Consider the following 15,246-nt stretch of genomic DNA (forward strand, 5'->3'; position numbering starts at 1 on the left):
ATCAACGGGGCTTCATGCTATTTTTACCTTGACATCAAGTTATTTACATTACACTATGCCTCAGGTTTAAGAGGCTTCATATCTGTGCAAACGTCTTCCAGGAATCCCAAACTATTTCACATCCCTGGGTCTCTTCTGACACTTCTTCCTCACCCATTTCTTGCAAAGTTCTTTCTTCTCCCCATTTTCCATATGAGCTTGGTTTCCTAACCAGCCATCCATATTCCTCCACCATCCAAGCAGTTCCTGAAATTCTACTCCATGAAGCTTCCTTGAATTTAAATACATTGATCACAGTTCAGGTCGGGTTCCCAACCCCAAGTTTACTGCCAAATTGGTAGAATGTGCCATAGAAACAAGGACTATTTCTGCCAAATTTGTTTTGTATATGACCTCTCACAGCAACAAATATAAGTACTTACTGATAACTCTATGGCATTAAGAGTCTCAGTAGTTGAAATCTGCTGCCAATAAGAGTGTTCCCACTGAGCAAAGCACTAGGGAGTATTTATGCAGTTGTTTTTGCCATTCATTTAAAATCTACTTATACCTCCCCTTCTGTAGCTATGTATACAAAGTAACCATAGCAAGGAAGCACAAGTGTTCTCCAAATCTTTGTAGGATACATCTTATATACTATTGACTATTTACCAGTGATGTATTTTTACAAATGCCTGGATCATCCTTATTGCATGAATTAACTGGACAATCATAGGCAACCAGCAACACTTCTTGCCAACAGGAAGGCAAATGCATGCTGTGAATGTTTTCTGAAGACAGGCCTTACTTTGAAGCTGTGTATTAGTGAGCACACATGCAAAGTAAATTAAGCACTGAGATCACCGGATCATTCAGACCAAAAATCAGAGAAGTATCCAGATAAGGCAAAAAGTATTCCACTGAGTTTTAATTATTTGGTAACTCCACCAATTATCCAATTCATTTTGATTGTATAGTGCAGTTTAGGATTAAAAGTAAATTATTTATATCCTTTCTAGTCGGCAATCATCTGCCTCCTATTATACAAGAACAACACGTTTGTTGATACCTCATTTTCGTGCTTTTTATCATCTGTGTTCCAACCTGGAAACTAAGGAGAAAGATATTGGGCACAGTATCTTTTAGTTTTAAAAGGACCTGCTTTTTCCTTTCTCATGACCAGCCTAAGCTGGAATGACTAAGCAATGCAAATGGCACCAAATTCATCCTCACTCTCCAAGGCTGGCCTAGGGCAAAACCATGAAGTGCATGAAGTGTACTTCAGCCCCATTGGCCCTCTCAATTCCCACCCTTAGCACAAGAAGCCAGTCTTTACTTCTGAGCTAAGTTTAAACTGATGGTGTTCCTTCTCCAAAAAGGATTTGCTTAAACCTGGTATTCAACTGTGGAATGAAAAGGTCCCCTTCAGTTGGCATTCAGGTACCCAAACGTAGGTCATGTTTGGGGATGGAGCCTTTTCTGTCTTACTGAAGTTACATGACATAAGTAATCACCTACTCTGATTATTTTTAAGTTTGACTCTACCTTGATAAATCAGTATCTCCTAAGCTAATATTTTCATATAACATTTGCTAAGTGGTGCTCATATTACCTTGTCTAATCTTGACAAAGCTCCATATTCTTTGTTTTTTTTTTTTTCTTTTGAGGAAGATTAGCCCTGAGCTAACATCTGCTGCCAACCCTCCTCTTTTTGCTGAGGATGCCTGGCCCCGAGCTAACATCCGTGCCCATCTTCCTCTACTTTATATGTGGGACGCCTACCACAGCATGGCTTGCCAAGCAGTGCCATGTCCACACCTGGGATCCAAACCGGCGAACCCCAGATCACCGAAGCGGAACGTGTGCACTTAACCGCTGTGCCACTGGGCCAGCCCCAGAAAGCTCCATATTCTTGTCTCCACTTCACAGATAAGGAAGCTGGTTCCCTGCCACAAAGTGCTGGGTCCATGGCTCTAGCCAAGATCTTATAACTCCACATGGCTGCTCTTTCTATTAGGTTCTACAAATCAATTTTGCCTTTAAAAGTGTTTTCTAACTTTCTAAAGCAATAACAATTGATTCTATTACCCAGACCAGTATTTTTTGAATATTCAGGAATTATAATAAGTGCACCTCATTGACTCTTCTCGTGGAGGGTCCAAACCATAACCAAATGACAGGAGAACCACAGGACAAAGCTACGTCACTATCACATAATCCCAAAGCAGGTAGCACCAAATGGTTGGGGAAGAGGAACAAATATTTTTATATTGCCTTCACTATGCACTTCCAATGGGAAGTTTTAGAGAAAACTCAGGCTTTCTCCCACTTTATGATATAAAGATAGGCCTAAAGTTACATGTAAATCCAACGATATTTAAAATGCTCTTCAGGATCCAGCCCCGTGGCCGAGTGGTTAAGTTCATGTGCTCCACTTCAGCAGCCCAGGGTTTCACCGGTTCAAATCCTGGGCAGGGACGTGGCACTGCTCATTAGGCCCCACTGAGGCAGCATCCCACATGCCACAACTAGAAGGACCCACAACTAAAATATGCAACTATGTATGGGGGAGATTTGGGAAGAAAAAGCAGAAAGAAAAAAAAAAGATTGGCACCAAAGATGGTGCCCATCTTTGGGGGAAAAAATGCACTTCAAACAACTCATGCATTGCCATTCTATTTATGAATTTTTATAAGAAAATGAAAGATGAAAAATTATCGCATGATGGGATCAAAACTCAACTGTACCTACTAACCTGCAAATTACTACATAAAGGCAGAAATATTTTCAAACATCTTTTCAGAATATATCTCATGTACCATATCTCATGTCTGACACATGTTTAATACACAAACAAACTTAACTTAAAAAAGAGAAACATGCAATCATGGACTTCCAGCAGTTTTGGAAGTTCACTACTTAAAATTATCTTATAGATAAAGGGTGGGCAAACTTTTTCGGAAAGGGTTTTGCAGCTCATATGATCTCATCAAAACTATGCAATTGTACCATCAATAGCATGAAAGTGTAAATGAATGATGCGGCTGTGTTCCAATAAACCTTTATTTACAAAAACAGGCCCATGGGTCAGTTTGCCAACCCCTTCTATAAAAAATCATTTTATCAAGTCTGACTTTCCTATTAAAATGAGACCATATCTAGAACGCAAAGGGCAGTGTTGCTTACCTGTGACCCGATGGTTTCCTGGAAGCACCGGCCAAGCTGCGTCTTAGCGGCCACAGGATAGACGTGAGGAACGACTTGCTGGTGGGAGTATGTGGAATGTACTGTCTGGGTCTTCTGGACAGGAAGCCCTTGGTATGAGACTTGGGATTGGCCCGGTTGAGCTTCTTTTACCTTCTGGCCTGTTGGGCCATCAATTCTTGAAACCTGATGTATCTGGACTGAAGCCTCAGGAGGGTGCTTCACATGGATATTGACTATGTTGGGAGGAAATTTCACTAAAACAGATTGGGAGAAAAACTTGTTAGTCATGACTAATTAACATGTGAGTCAGCATAAAAGTAAATTTTATACATACACATATATACTTACATGCATATATATTATACATAGGGTAAATTATACATATATAGTGCATATATATTTTTGCTGTACAGCCATCAAAATTCTTCATAAAAGAGTACACTCAGGGAGCTGGCCCAGTGACAGAGGGGTTAAGTTAGCACGCTCCGCTTTGGCAGCCCAGGGTTTACCAGTTCAGGTCCCGGCGTGGACCTACACACCTCTCATCAAGCCATGTTGTGGTGGCATCCAACATAGAAGAATTAGAAAGACATACAACTAGGATATACAACTATGTACTGGGACTTTGGGGAGAAAAAAAAAGAGGAAGATTGGCAAGAGATGTTAGCTCAAGGCCAATCTTCCTCACCCCCAAAAAAAGTATACCTTAAAAAAAAAGAGTACGCTCAAAAATTAAAATACATAAATTTAGGTTTAAAGTATAAAACTGAAATTATGAAGAGAAGTTAAAACCTCTCATAGTAACATATTCATGAGACAGAATTTTTTTTCAGGAGAGTCATAAAACTATGAAATTCATGCTACCTATGGTCATAGGTGGGTACATTTTATCAAATGATAGTATTAAAGACCCAAGAGTTGGACTTGATTTTCTCACAGTTTCTATCATAGAAATTATAAGATTTACCTTTCTACATCAAAAGAAGAATACAATTTTCACAAAGCATAATTCTCTTATCCTTAAACAGCATAGTACGTACACGCTTTTGTGCTTCTGGTGAAACACATACACAAAATACCAAAGCGTGATACTTTGTATCTGTGACAAGATTTAATTTCTGCAACTTTCAAACAAAATTTCATCTTCTGATGCTAAGATTCAGGTTTTAAAGAATAAGAGCCAGTAACACTTCTCTGACCCCTTTTAAAAATTGTGCATGTAGAAGAGATGCCAGGTTGAAAAGAATGAATTAGTCACAGAATTTCTGAGTTCCAAGTGACCTAGTTTACCTTCCTTACAGATGAATAAATTGAAGTCCAATGAGGTTAAATGATCATTTAGAGCTACTAAAACCAAGCATTCTTCAACTACAAAATAGATTTGGTATTCATCAGCAGGTTCTGTGTAATCCACTCGTTTATTAATACTGTAAGAGCCAGAACACCGTCTTGCTCATTTTTCCATTTCCCAGGCTGTGCCAGAACAGCGCCACACAGGGTACTAGCTCTTGGTGCTAAGAGTCACCAGAGAAGGGCGGGATCCTTTTCATTTTCTTACTTCCTAGATACCAAATCTCTATGGCCTAGAAAGCACTGTAGCCACATATCTGGGCCTCCATTCTGTCCCAAATGCCATCTCAGGCCACCGATCATACACTCCTCTCTGTTCCAGCACCAGCCCTGGCCATCTGCAGATACTTGCTTCCGTACGGGTTTGGCAGGTTAACACAGGTCTGACAAATAGGCAAAAATCAAAATAATAAGCTTACCTTTGACTCCTTGCTGGCTAGTCATGGTCAGAGGCAAGGTATGTGTCGAGTGGACCACATGCGTTCCCAATGCCTTGCCTGACTGCTGGGAATGCTGATAAAGTTTAGGCACGCTGGCACCGTGGACTGGGATCTGACAAAGCTTCCCTGTGAAATTTGGAGGGCACTGGCATTTGTCCCTTGAACTGCACTGGCCGCCATTCATACAGGGAAGATGGCAAATTACTGAAAGGGAAGAGAGAAAATGTGGAGTTGGTTAGTTTCTCAAAAGCTAAATGACAATCAACCAACAAAACTCCCAAAACACACAGCCCATTATAGCCATCATAGTCCCATTGACATCAGACCAGTAAACAAAGGAGTTACTATACTACAATAAAAATAGGCTGCTATTCACTACCTTTTTCTTTCCATCTTAAGTCACTGAACTCTCCCAGTGCTTGTGGTTGTTCTCCCCCAACAATGGAAAGCAGAACTCAAGGGAAAAGAATATATATAAAGTAGTCAGTCAAGATTATTGTCTCTCACGCTATGCTTTTAAGTAGCTCTCTGTAACTATTTGGTTTTCCTATTTAATTACTAATTTATTACCTGTCTCCTTAGATTATAAATTCCTTGGGGAAAAGGGTTATGTCTGGCTTAGTGACCTTTATACCCTCAGCACCTAGAACAATGCCTGGCACACAGCAGACATTAATATTTCCTCAAAGAAAATGAAGAAACAAATGAGAGCGCTAAAAACAATCTATTGGGAATTTTCTGTATGTAAGACACTGAACTAAGTCCTACGCAGAATGAAGGAGTAGAATAGTTTGAATCTTGCTTTACAAGAATTTGCAATCTTCTTGGGTTAGCAAGATCATAGTGAAACCTAGAAGTAGCAGAGTGATTAGTAGTTTGGAATTTAATTTACTTAGAATACCAAAAGATAAAAGGACACAGGTGAAGAATTTTAAGACGAGTTTTAAATTCTGCCTAAAGTCAGCTTATGGTCAATTTCTTTATCACTAATGAATTCTTCCTATCAGCCTTTGAATGTGATCAGATTTCCATCAGCTTAAAAAAATAAAAGCCCCACAACTCCCTTTCTTTCCAGCTTCTACCCGCTTTAAATCCTCTCCTCCAGGACCAAACTTTCCAAAAGAGCTGTCTGTTCTTTTGAACTCCTACAAACTAGCTTGGGCCAGGTTGTTTTCCCTTTCCCCACCTGTCTTCTACATGGAAACTAATCTTCCTATGGTCACTAACAGTCTCCATGTTGTGAAATCCAACGGACAGATTTCAGTCTTCCCTTGATTTCCGTGACATCTCACTCATCTATTTGGCTCCTTCCTCTCTGCCCATTCCATCTTAATATTCTTTGCAGACACCGCTCTTTATTTGTCTTTTAAATACTGATATGCTTTAAAATTTGGCCTTAAAATCTTTTTTACTAGCGCTACACACTCTTCCTCTATAATTTCACCGTCATATGCTGTCACCTAAATTTGTATTTCCCAGCCAAAGCTTTCTGCTGTGCTCTGAACTGTCTACTATTGTATATTCCCATGTACATATGCCACAGGCATCTCGAACTCAAAATGTCCAAACCTGAACTCAACATCTTCCCCCCTAAAATCTGTCTTCATCAAGTAGTCCTTACCAGAAACCTGAGTGCTGCTCTGTCACTTCACCTATCCAAACATCCAGTCCTGGAAGTCCTCCCTTCTAAACATTCATCAAATATGTCCACTTCTTTACCGTCACAGGGCCTCTGTTCCGGCCTACACCTCAACACTCAGGAATCTCACCTCAATCCCGACAGTCCAGCAACACTGAACTTTATTCAGTTCCTCAGCGTGCAGGTCCCTCTCGTCCCTCTTGAGCTTCATCCACTCTATGTCCTTGGCCTGGAACACTCTTTCCACTCAGGCCCCCTCGTCTACCTAACTCCTACTTCTCTTTTAGACTCCGTTTAAATCTCACTTCTTCCAGAAGCATTCCCAGCTGCCCCTCATCTAGGTTTGGTGCCTCTCCTCTGTGCTTCCAGGGACTCTCCTTAGCTTGCTCACTATGCCACTGAGCTTACTGATTTACAATTGCCTGACAACTTTCCCGTACACCTCATTCCACTGGAGCTCTCTGAGATCAGGCATTTATCTTGTTATGTTTTACCCCTAGCATGAAGCTCAGCTTCTAGAAGAAATGCTGCAGCTCAAAAAAATACTGGACAAAAGAATGAGCCTATTTCTACCTATCCCTTTGTCAAATACCATTCTAGGTACTATAGAAGATTCCGTGAAAGCCCTTCAAGAATGTAAGAGCTAACTGGGGAGACTAGATAATACACGATAGTTAAAAATACAGGTCAGCAAATAAGTGACAAATTGGAAAATATAAAATGTAAATCCTATGGAACTTCAGAGAAGAGAAAAGTAATTTGGGGTAAGTCAAAACAGACTTTATAGGAGAGATCATTTGGGATAAGCCTTTGAAACTGGACAAGAGTTAGAAACACAGAGAGAACTGCATCCTAGGAGAATGGTGTGTGTAAAGAAGGGGAGGCAGGCATATTTGGGAGATAATGAGAAAGTCCGTCTTGTTGAAACTCCAGGTTTTTGAGGGCAGGGGTCAGGTGATAAACTAGCAGACGTGGGCCTGAGTCAGACAATGGATAAAGGCCCGATACAGAGTTTGGACTTCATTCTGTAATTAGTAAGTTATTTTGGAGGCTCCAAGGAGAGAATTAAACAAGGCTGAAAGAGTAATGGCATGTGGGATTAGTTAAAATAGAGAGTGACTAAGGTGGAGAAGTTAGGAGACTACTAAAATAATTGAATTACAAGTTGAAAAACCCATAGATTAGGACAATGGCAACAAAAACTGAAAGAAACTTGAAGTAATATAATGATAGAGGGAGAATTGGCACAACATGGAGATGGGGCACAGGAAGTAAACAGTAGACTGAGGAAGAGGGGAGACAGTAGAGGAAGAAAGAGAGAGCCAGAAAAAATGACCAAGGTGACCACCTACAAACTGTGTCCAGGGTCTGACTATATGGCAGATCAAGTCAAACTGCCCATGATGGACGGAGTCTGAAATATGCTTTCTCCAGTGCCCGATCTAATCTTAGGGGCTGGGTAAGAGAAGAAGAGTCAAAGCTGACTCCAAGATTGAGTCAAAGACTTCATAACTCCCAGTTGAATTCTGAACTGAATTTCTACATCACAGCTTGTCTACACTGGATGGGTTCAAGGTACAATGAGCAAGGGAAAGGGGAGCCAGGCCAAGATTTAAACATAGTACAAATGATTTATTACTGGAATTCAGGCACTCCTCACTATGCATGGTTCTAACATGCATGAATTTCAGTTACAACAGTTTAGTTAAATAACACCTGTCCCCCACAACAGCATGGTTCAAACTTCAGTTGTGACGGTATGTTAACCGTGAGTAATTGCATTAAGTACAAACTTCACTGCTAGCTCTTCGTTCCACAAATCACTAGATGTGTATCATGATCAGTAACCAATCAGGTCACTTCCTTCAAAGTCCACTGGCAATTGATCCCTGCACATCTGTTATTCAGTTCATGCACAGACAGCAAAGCAGGTAGCTGTGCTGCCTCCTCGTCTTGCAGTGATAAACTCACATGACATTGTACAGAAGTGGATAATCAAAAGGGCCAAGAAAAATGAAAGCAGCAAAGCAATGAAAAGTGGTAACACTGGAAGCAAAATTGGAAACTGGTAGTGATGAAAAGGATGAAGCTGTCCCAAAGAAGTAACACTAAAGGAACTCAGATATTTCACAACTCTGAAAGCACAAAGGGTGAGATGTTGGAAGCTGATCCAGACTTGGAAAGGAGCATGACAATTCACTAAGACAGAGAAAAGATATTCCATATCATAAGTTATACAACGAGAAGAAAGCGAACATGTTCAAACCACTCTCGATAAGTTCTACTCAAAGAAATATAACACTTTCTCAGTTTTTCTAACATTGTAAATTACAGGGCATTAAATAAATATTAGCTTTACTATTTTTTCATTTCCCTATACATTTATAACCTAGAGTAAAAGTTTTAATGTTTTTACAAAAAAATTTTAAAGGTCATGGAACTGGCAGTTTTTCCATTGATTATTAAGATCATTTTGCACATTTTCAGCTTGAATGGTCCTGTTTATAGTCCTGTACTATCATGCAAAAAGGACTACCTACAATCTATACTAAATTTTTTCAAAGAAACATTAACCTGTTGACTTTTACTAGATGTTTCTAGAATCAATAGCACATTTTGAAATCTAACATGACTTTAACTAGTTTTGTTTAAATCTACCCTCAAATACAAATGTTTCAAGGACTGCAGTAATCTAAGTGGATATGGCAATAATCCCAGAATAGGACCCCAATAACCTTGTGTCTCTCTGGTGACAAAGGAAAAGGTTTCCGCTTGACTTATTCCAAGCATTAAAAGGCCACTATCTATAAACATATATGAATGAGAAATAAACTATTCTCCTATTCTAGCATTTTCTAAAATCTAAGTTACAATATAAAGTTCTTTGCCTCAGCTCAATAAATACACCTTGGATCCTTTGTGGCAGGTGATCTTTTTAAAGCTAAATAGTCTTTTATATCAAAGAAAACAAATGTAAAATCAACTTACAAACTTAACGATTTAACTATGAATGGTTTCTTTCTGTTTCAAAAGTTCATGCCACTCTCAAAACACCGCCTAGGGATATATAGTCTGTGCTGCCAGTGTTCTATGAAACCTCCTCAACACACGAAGAGGAAAAAGAATAAGCTGTCTTTAAGGCTGACTGGAGAAGCGGGTGGTATGCTGGCTGCAAGTCTAGCTATGGGACATATATTTTAGAACATATAACCAGAAGGTGTAACATAGAATGCTGGCTGAGAAATTCCATAGCCTTGTCAGCTGGACATTTTGCTGGCCATCATCATAATTCCCTAGATTGCATCATAGGATCACCTGGGCCGTACTACAAATACCAAGAGTATATGGGCCTTCAGCCTGTTATTCCAGAAAGTGTAATTTCATGACAGCCACTCAAAATATCAGATGGTACTACTACAAAAGGTCAAAATGACAGAAAGGATCCATGTAGGAAGAATAAGTTGGAGGTTTTAAATATGTCAAGCGTTTTGGTGCATTACACCATTTTACTTTGGTCTGTAAAACAACATACACTACTTAAGAACTCAGGCTGACAGAATAATATTTACCTTGTATGCCACAAACTGGAACTCAGTTTAAATGAATATATTTTAATGACTTGTATACAAATATGGGCAAACTGAATTTTCTAAAGATTTGTACTATAAAAAGATATACTCTCTCCCTTTCTTTCCTGTTATCTTAGCTAACTATAAAAATACTTCAACTGCTTGTCCTCAAAAGGCACTCTAAGAATGTACTCGACTTTCCTGCAGCAACATCCGGGCTCCTCCACCCACCCCCTTGCTTTCTGTGCCAGCAGATAGACCGTTTCAAGCTATTGTGGCTAAGGCCGAAAAGGGAAAACAAACCTCCTTCTGAAGGAAAACCTACAACTGTCATCTCACAGAACACACACACACAATTTTTATTTGAATAGCTAATTAAACTTTCCAACTTGTCCCTGATTAGAAGAATAATATTCCCTTAAAGGCTCTCGGCATTTTGGTTGCTATCCCTTGGAGTTTGAAAAAAGAGCTATAATATTTTTTTGCAAGTAAAAGTTATCACTTTATTTCTTCCCCTAAACATACCTACACACTGTCCTCTTTTAAAGGGTACCCACCCGTAAACTCTATTCAGCCAGAAAGTGGGTTAAAATGTTAACACTGTAGCTTTATAAAGCTTTCTGATAACATATGTGTTAGATAATTAAATGCTGCAAACCACTGCTTACTTTAACAACATATCCCATTCTTTACAAAAAAAAAAAAAAAAAAAACTCCTGTATGCTTGCCTTTTAATTCAGTATGCATTACCAAAAACAAAAACCCTGGAGCTGAAAGCCAAGATGGAGGTCACATTCTTTTGAAGCTACAAGGAGGAACTGAGCAGGCCTAGTCCTACACATGAGCCAAGAAGGAAGCAGAGAGGAGCAGGCATTTACTAAAATCTAGGTTTGGGGATTTTTTTTTTTTAATAGAATGTATAGATTTACAATTGTTGTGCTCTAAATTTGCCCATAGCCAATTCTTGATCTGCTAACTTATACTGACTCACAGACCTCACCAAGAAAACATCTGAGATATAGTGGGCCGGAAAAACCTGTCCAAGAAGGTGACATTTAAGTCAAATCTAAGAGGAGAAGAATTCAGTGATGTGAAAAGTTGGCAAGAGGGTGTTTGAGGAAGAAGAAATAACAGGAGCTGAGATCTTGAGGTGAGACATGGTTTAGAAAGGCCCACAAACTGAAAGGAGGCTCATGCTGAGGGGAGAGCAGGAGAGAAGGAAAAAGTGAGAAAATCTGGGTTTGAGAAACAGACAAGGGTCAGATTTCTGTTTCTTTCCACAAGGATATAGGGCAGCCTATAAAAGTAGATACAGTGAAACAGGAAAAATATAAATAAAAAGTTAAAACTTAGGACCAGGACATACATGAATCCCAGGAGTCAGAACCAGAGAAGAAGGAGCAGGGGTGAGCAGGATCCTCTGTGTATACACATGAGATGTGCACTGCAAACTCGCTATGAGCTCCTGGGTCTCATTTTACATTTTTGAATAACTAGCCAGAATCAAGATAAATTCCAAAAGGTTTATTTTAATTCATTAAATATATAACCATCCCATTGCTAAGAGGATTTTTTCTTTAATGTGAGAGAAGAGGTTCGCGTTCTCGATAATGCACGTAAAAGCAAAAAACAGAATCTAAAGAAATCTTGGGGCAAAAGGAAATGCTTTAATAAGAGCTAAAAAGGTACCCCCCACACTCTCCCTGCAGGAGAGAATCTCTTTTACCTGCTTTGGCAACTAAGACGACCATCTTCATCTCATCCCCCCCATCAAATACTCAAGGAAATGCAGATTTCAACAAATGCAAAATGTCAACCTTAACACAAACAAAAATTTCAAAAATGTCACTAGTTCTTAATGCTGGTGCACATTAGCAAATGCTTCCATACCACGATCTGTTTATAATTCAGGAGATATGAAGCCCTACCACACACACCAGAGCTTCCAATTTGGGACACGGCCATCCATCATCTCAACTTTGTTTATGGCTTTCTGTTCATTTATTATCAACCTCACTATAGCTGTGGACTATCTAGTCTGATCTAGTTTCATACTTTACACAACCTAAGGAGCTCCACATATCCAGTATATCACAAAATTCCACTTGTTACCCTTCACCCATGGAAGCTGTCTGCGTTGCTATTGTAGTAATTCCTAAACCCCAGGGCTTTTTCACCCTTAGGAAAAACAGTAACATTTTCAGGCTGCAGAGTGAAGACAAGAATACCAGATACCTTGGGTTAGGGTTATCCTCTCAGTAACAACCTTTGAAAACTGAGGCAAATCATTTCACTTTGTGGGTTAGTGTCCCCATCTGCAAAAGGAGGTGGCCCAAAGATACAATCTACAGGTTCTTTTCCATCCCTGAAATTCTGGTTCTCAGAAGTTGAACCAAGCTAGCAAATACAGTGAAATTCAGATTTCTTCATCTCATCTAACGTGATAGGCAGGATTTAAATTTTAAAATAGGGAAAAACGTGTATCCAGCTACTTGAAATTTGTGAATAAGGAAGTGGAGTTAATCTGGTAACCGGTATGCTTTATTTTGATTTTTAATGTATAATCAGACACTGATTCAAATGTAAGTTTCATATAGGTTGACAAAGCAGTTAATAAAATGCTCACGGGTTTATGAAAAGTTGACTTCATTTGGGGGAATTAGATGAACATGCTTAGTTGAGGAAGCAGTGCTGCTACACACTAATGCACAGTAAAAATGGGTTTCATGAAAATGACAACATGCGTCATCTCTAGAGACCCTACTTTGCACAGTGGTGTCACTGCAACCACTTGCAGTGGCACAATGCATTTTAGTTACTGTAGCCTGGCATTTTCTTTAACATCACTGCAAAATACCTTTCAAAACCAAGTAACATCACTTAAGCTACATACAGTAATATTAAAAAGAAGCTTAAAACTTTTTTTTCACCACTATAATTTGCAAACTGTCTATTGTGGTGTCTCCACAGACCAAGTTCATATTCCCACTAAGTTCACTAATTTCTGCTTATTTATTCCTGAGCCTCAGGAAAGTACTTGAACCTAAATTTAGAAGTTTAAAATATTTGCAAAGTCAAAACCTCAACATGCATATCCAACTGGAGAGCACAAAACTGCCCTAAAACCTTGTGACATCATAGCCAGTGCAAATGTTTGCAGCCCTTTCAAGTCTGGCCGAAATACGGCCTCTGGAAAACAAACTTTGCTTCAAAAAGAAGAGGATGCTGAAGAAGAAAGAATCCTAGAGGCATCTGCAAACTTCAGGGGCATCTAACAATTTCTGTTGTCTATCAATCTGCCTTGTATTATATTTTTTGTGCCTCTTTCTCCTATTGGATTTTGACTATGGTAGAAAAATGAAAATGCCATGGCCTCTTTCCTATCTGCCATATTTCACAGCACAGCATTTTACAGATAAGAGCTCAAGAAAAAACTGACAATACTTCCATAAAGATTCCAGAGAGAAAAAAATGTAACACGTATCTAAACCTCTTTTCACACTCCTCATTTTGTTCTAATGCAGTGTAACTTTAGCATACACTAGAGTAGTTTTCAAACTGTGTTCCATAAAGTGCTGCGGTTTCCACAGAGGTGCTAAAAATGATCTACTAAATAATCTAAGTCAACCACCTTATTCTACAGATAAAGAGTGAGTTGGAGAGACTGTGTGTGTTTAGGACATTATGGCCACGTAGTGACAGAAACGGGACGAGAACCCAGGTTCCCTAAGTCCTGGGCCAGTGCTCTTTCCCACACAGCTCTTATGATGGAACGACCAAGACGTGTCCCTCATATCTCACTGGTCTTATCCCAAACACTTTTTATTCTTCTTCCACAGGTACATGTTTTTCATAATGGGTCATGGGATGTGCTAATGCAGCCCTAAATGAGATCAAGGGCTGGCTAGTTGTAGATCAGGCAGACTCATGAACTTCTCCAGGGATCTAAATATATGAGTTGAAACATGTCAGGGCTTCTTGTCTTTTAACAAAAGCATGCAGGAATTTTCTGGGTCACAGACATCAGAGGAAGAGCAGATGTAGAGTCAAGAACAAGGAAATCAACAGCATTTGTTGGAGAACATAGATACAGAATATTTCCATCACTGCAGAAAGTTCTATTGCACACCTGCTGGTCTGTCACCTGTCCCTTTGAGTTCCAGTGAGGTGAGAAGTGAAGGCTAGAAGCTCAAAACGTGTTTGCTCATTTAGTGAAGGTTTACCGTATGTCTACCATGGCCAAGCACTTGGCAAAAATCAATAAACAAAACAGACAGAAATCCCTGTCTTCCAGGCACTTAGCTACTTTCTGTCATCTCATCACCTTTGTGAGACTCTGGGCACAACTGAAGTCTTGCTTTGGGGCCCAGGAGCAGGAAAGGGTTGGACAAAGGGCTGTTCTCGAAGTTCTGGAGGCTACTAAGCACCTCTCTGGCCATTCCAGGGAGAGTGAAGGGACCTCAGTCAGGGCACAGAGCCAAGCATTCTAGAGAGAAGCCTTCCACAGGGGCAGGGGTAAGGCTCTCTCCTGGGGCTCCATCTGTAGCGGCCCTCAGAGGGTCTGGATAGGAAGATCTGGGCAGAGGCTATGTGGTGACTGCAGCTTACCAGCACTGGGTGGGGAGGCGAGCACCCTTGGGGATCCTCAGACACACTTGCAGGAGAGGTAGAGGGGATGAGGGTTCTGTGTAAGCAGCAAAGGTTTAGGGCTAGGATAACTTGGGTTTATCATTATATTATCTATACTCACAAGCTGGTAAAGCCTAGAAGGATATACAGGTTACAGTTATGATCACTACAGTTCACTGGATTCTTTTGTTACTACACAGCCATCCTACTGTTCCATGGTATGTATTGCTATTGAGCCTTAATAACATTTTTAGTAGCTACATAATATTCCATTAAGTTGACCATGGTAAATCACATAGCCATTCCCCTATTGTTTTTTTTTTTAGATTGTCTGCATTTCTTTTTAACTATTACAAAGAAAGCTGCAAGGAATATCCATAAGTGTATAATTTTATCCTTCTTAGTTGAATGCATGAGAAAATAATGAGTAATA

The 15,246-nt window shown here is 39.7% G+C and overlaps 1 protein-coding gene across 29 annotated transcripts in view; it reads right to left on the reverse strand.

Moving 5' to 3' along the window:
- The window catches only part of LTBP1 (latent transforming growth factor beta binding protein 1), a 382,661-nt gene that overhangs the window by 183,545 nt on the left and 183,870 nt on the right, over window positions 1-15,246 (reverse strand). For all 29 annotated transcript variants that reach the window (XM_070236510.1, XM_070236508.1, XM_070236507.1 and 26 more), the window contains 2 exons: window positions 4,956-5,180; window positions 3,166-3,440 (listed from right to left, as the gene is read on the reverse strand). In XM_070236510.1, coding sequence (XP_070092611.1) covers window positions 3,166-3,440; window positions 4,956-5,180 — 500 coding nt within the window. The remainder of the gene's footprint in view (window positions 1-3,165; window positions 3,441-4,955; window positions 5,181-15,246) is intronic.

Source organism: Equus caballus, chromosome 15, assembly GCF_041296265.1.
Source record: "Equus caballus isolate H_3958 breed thoroughbred chromosome 15, TB-T2T, whole genome shotgun sequence".
Lineage (NCBI taxonomy): Eukaryota > Metazoa > Chordata > Mammalia > Perissodactyla > Equidae > Equus > Equus caballus.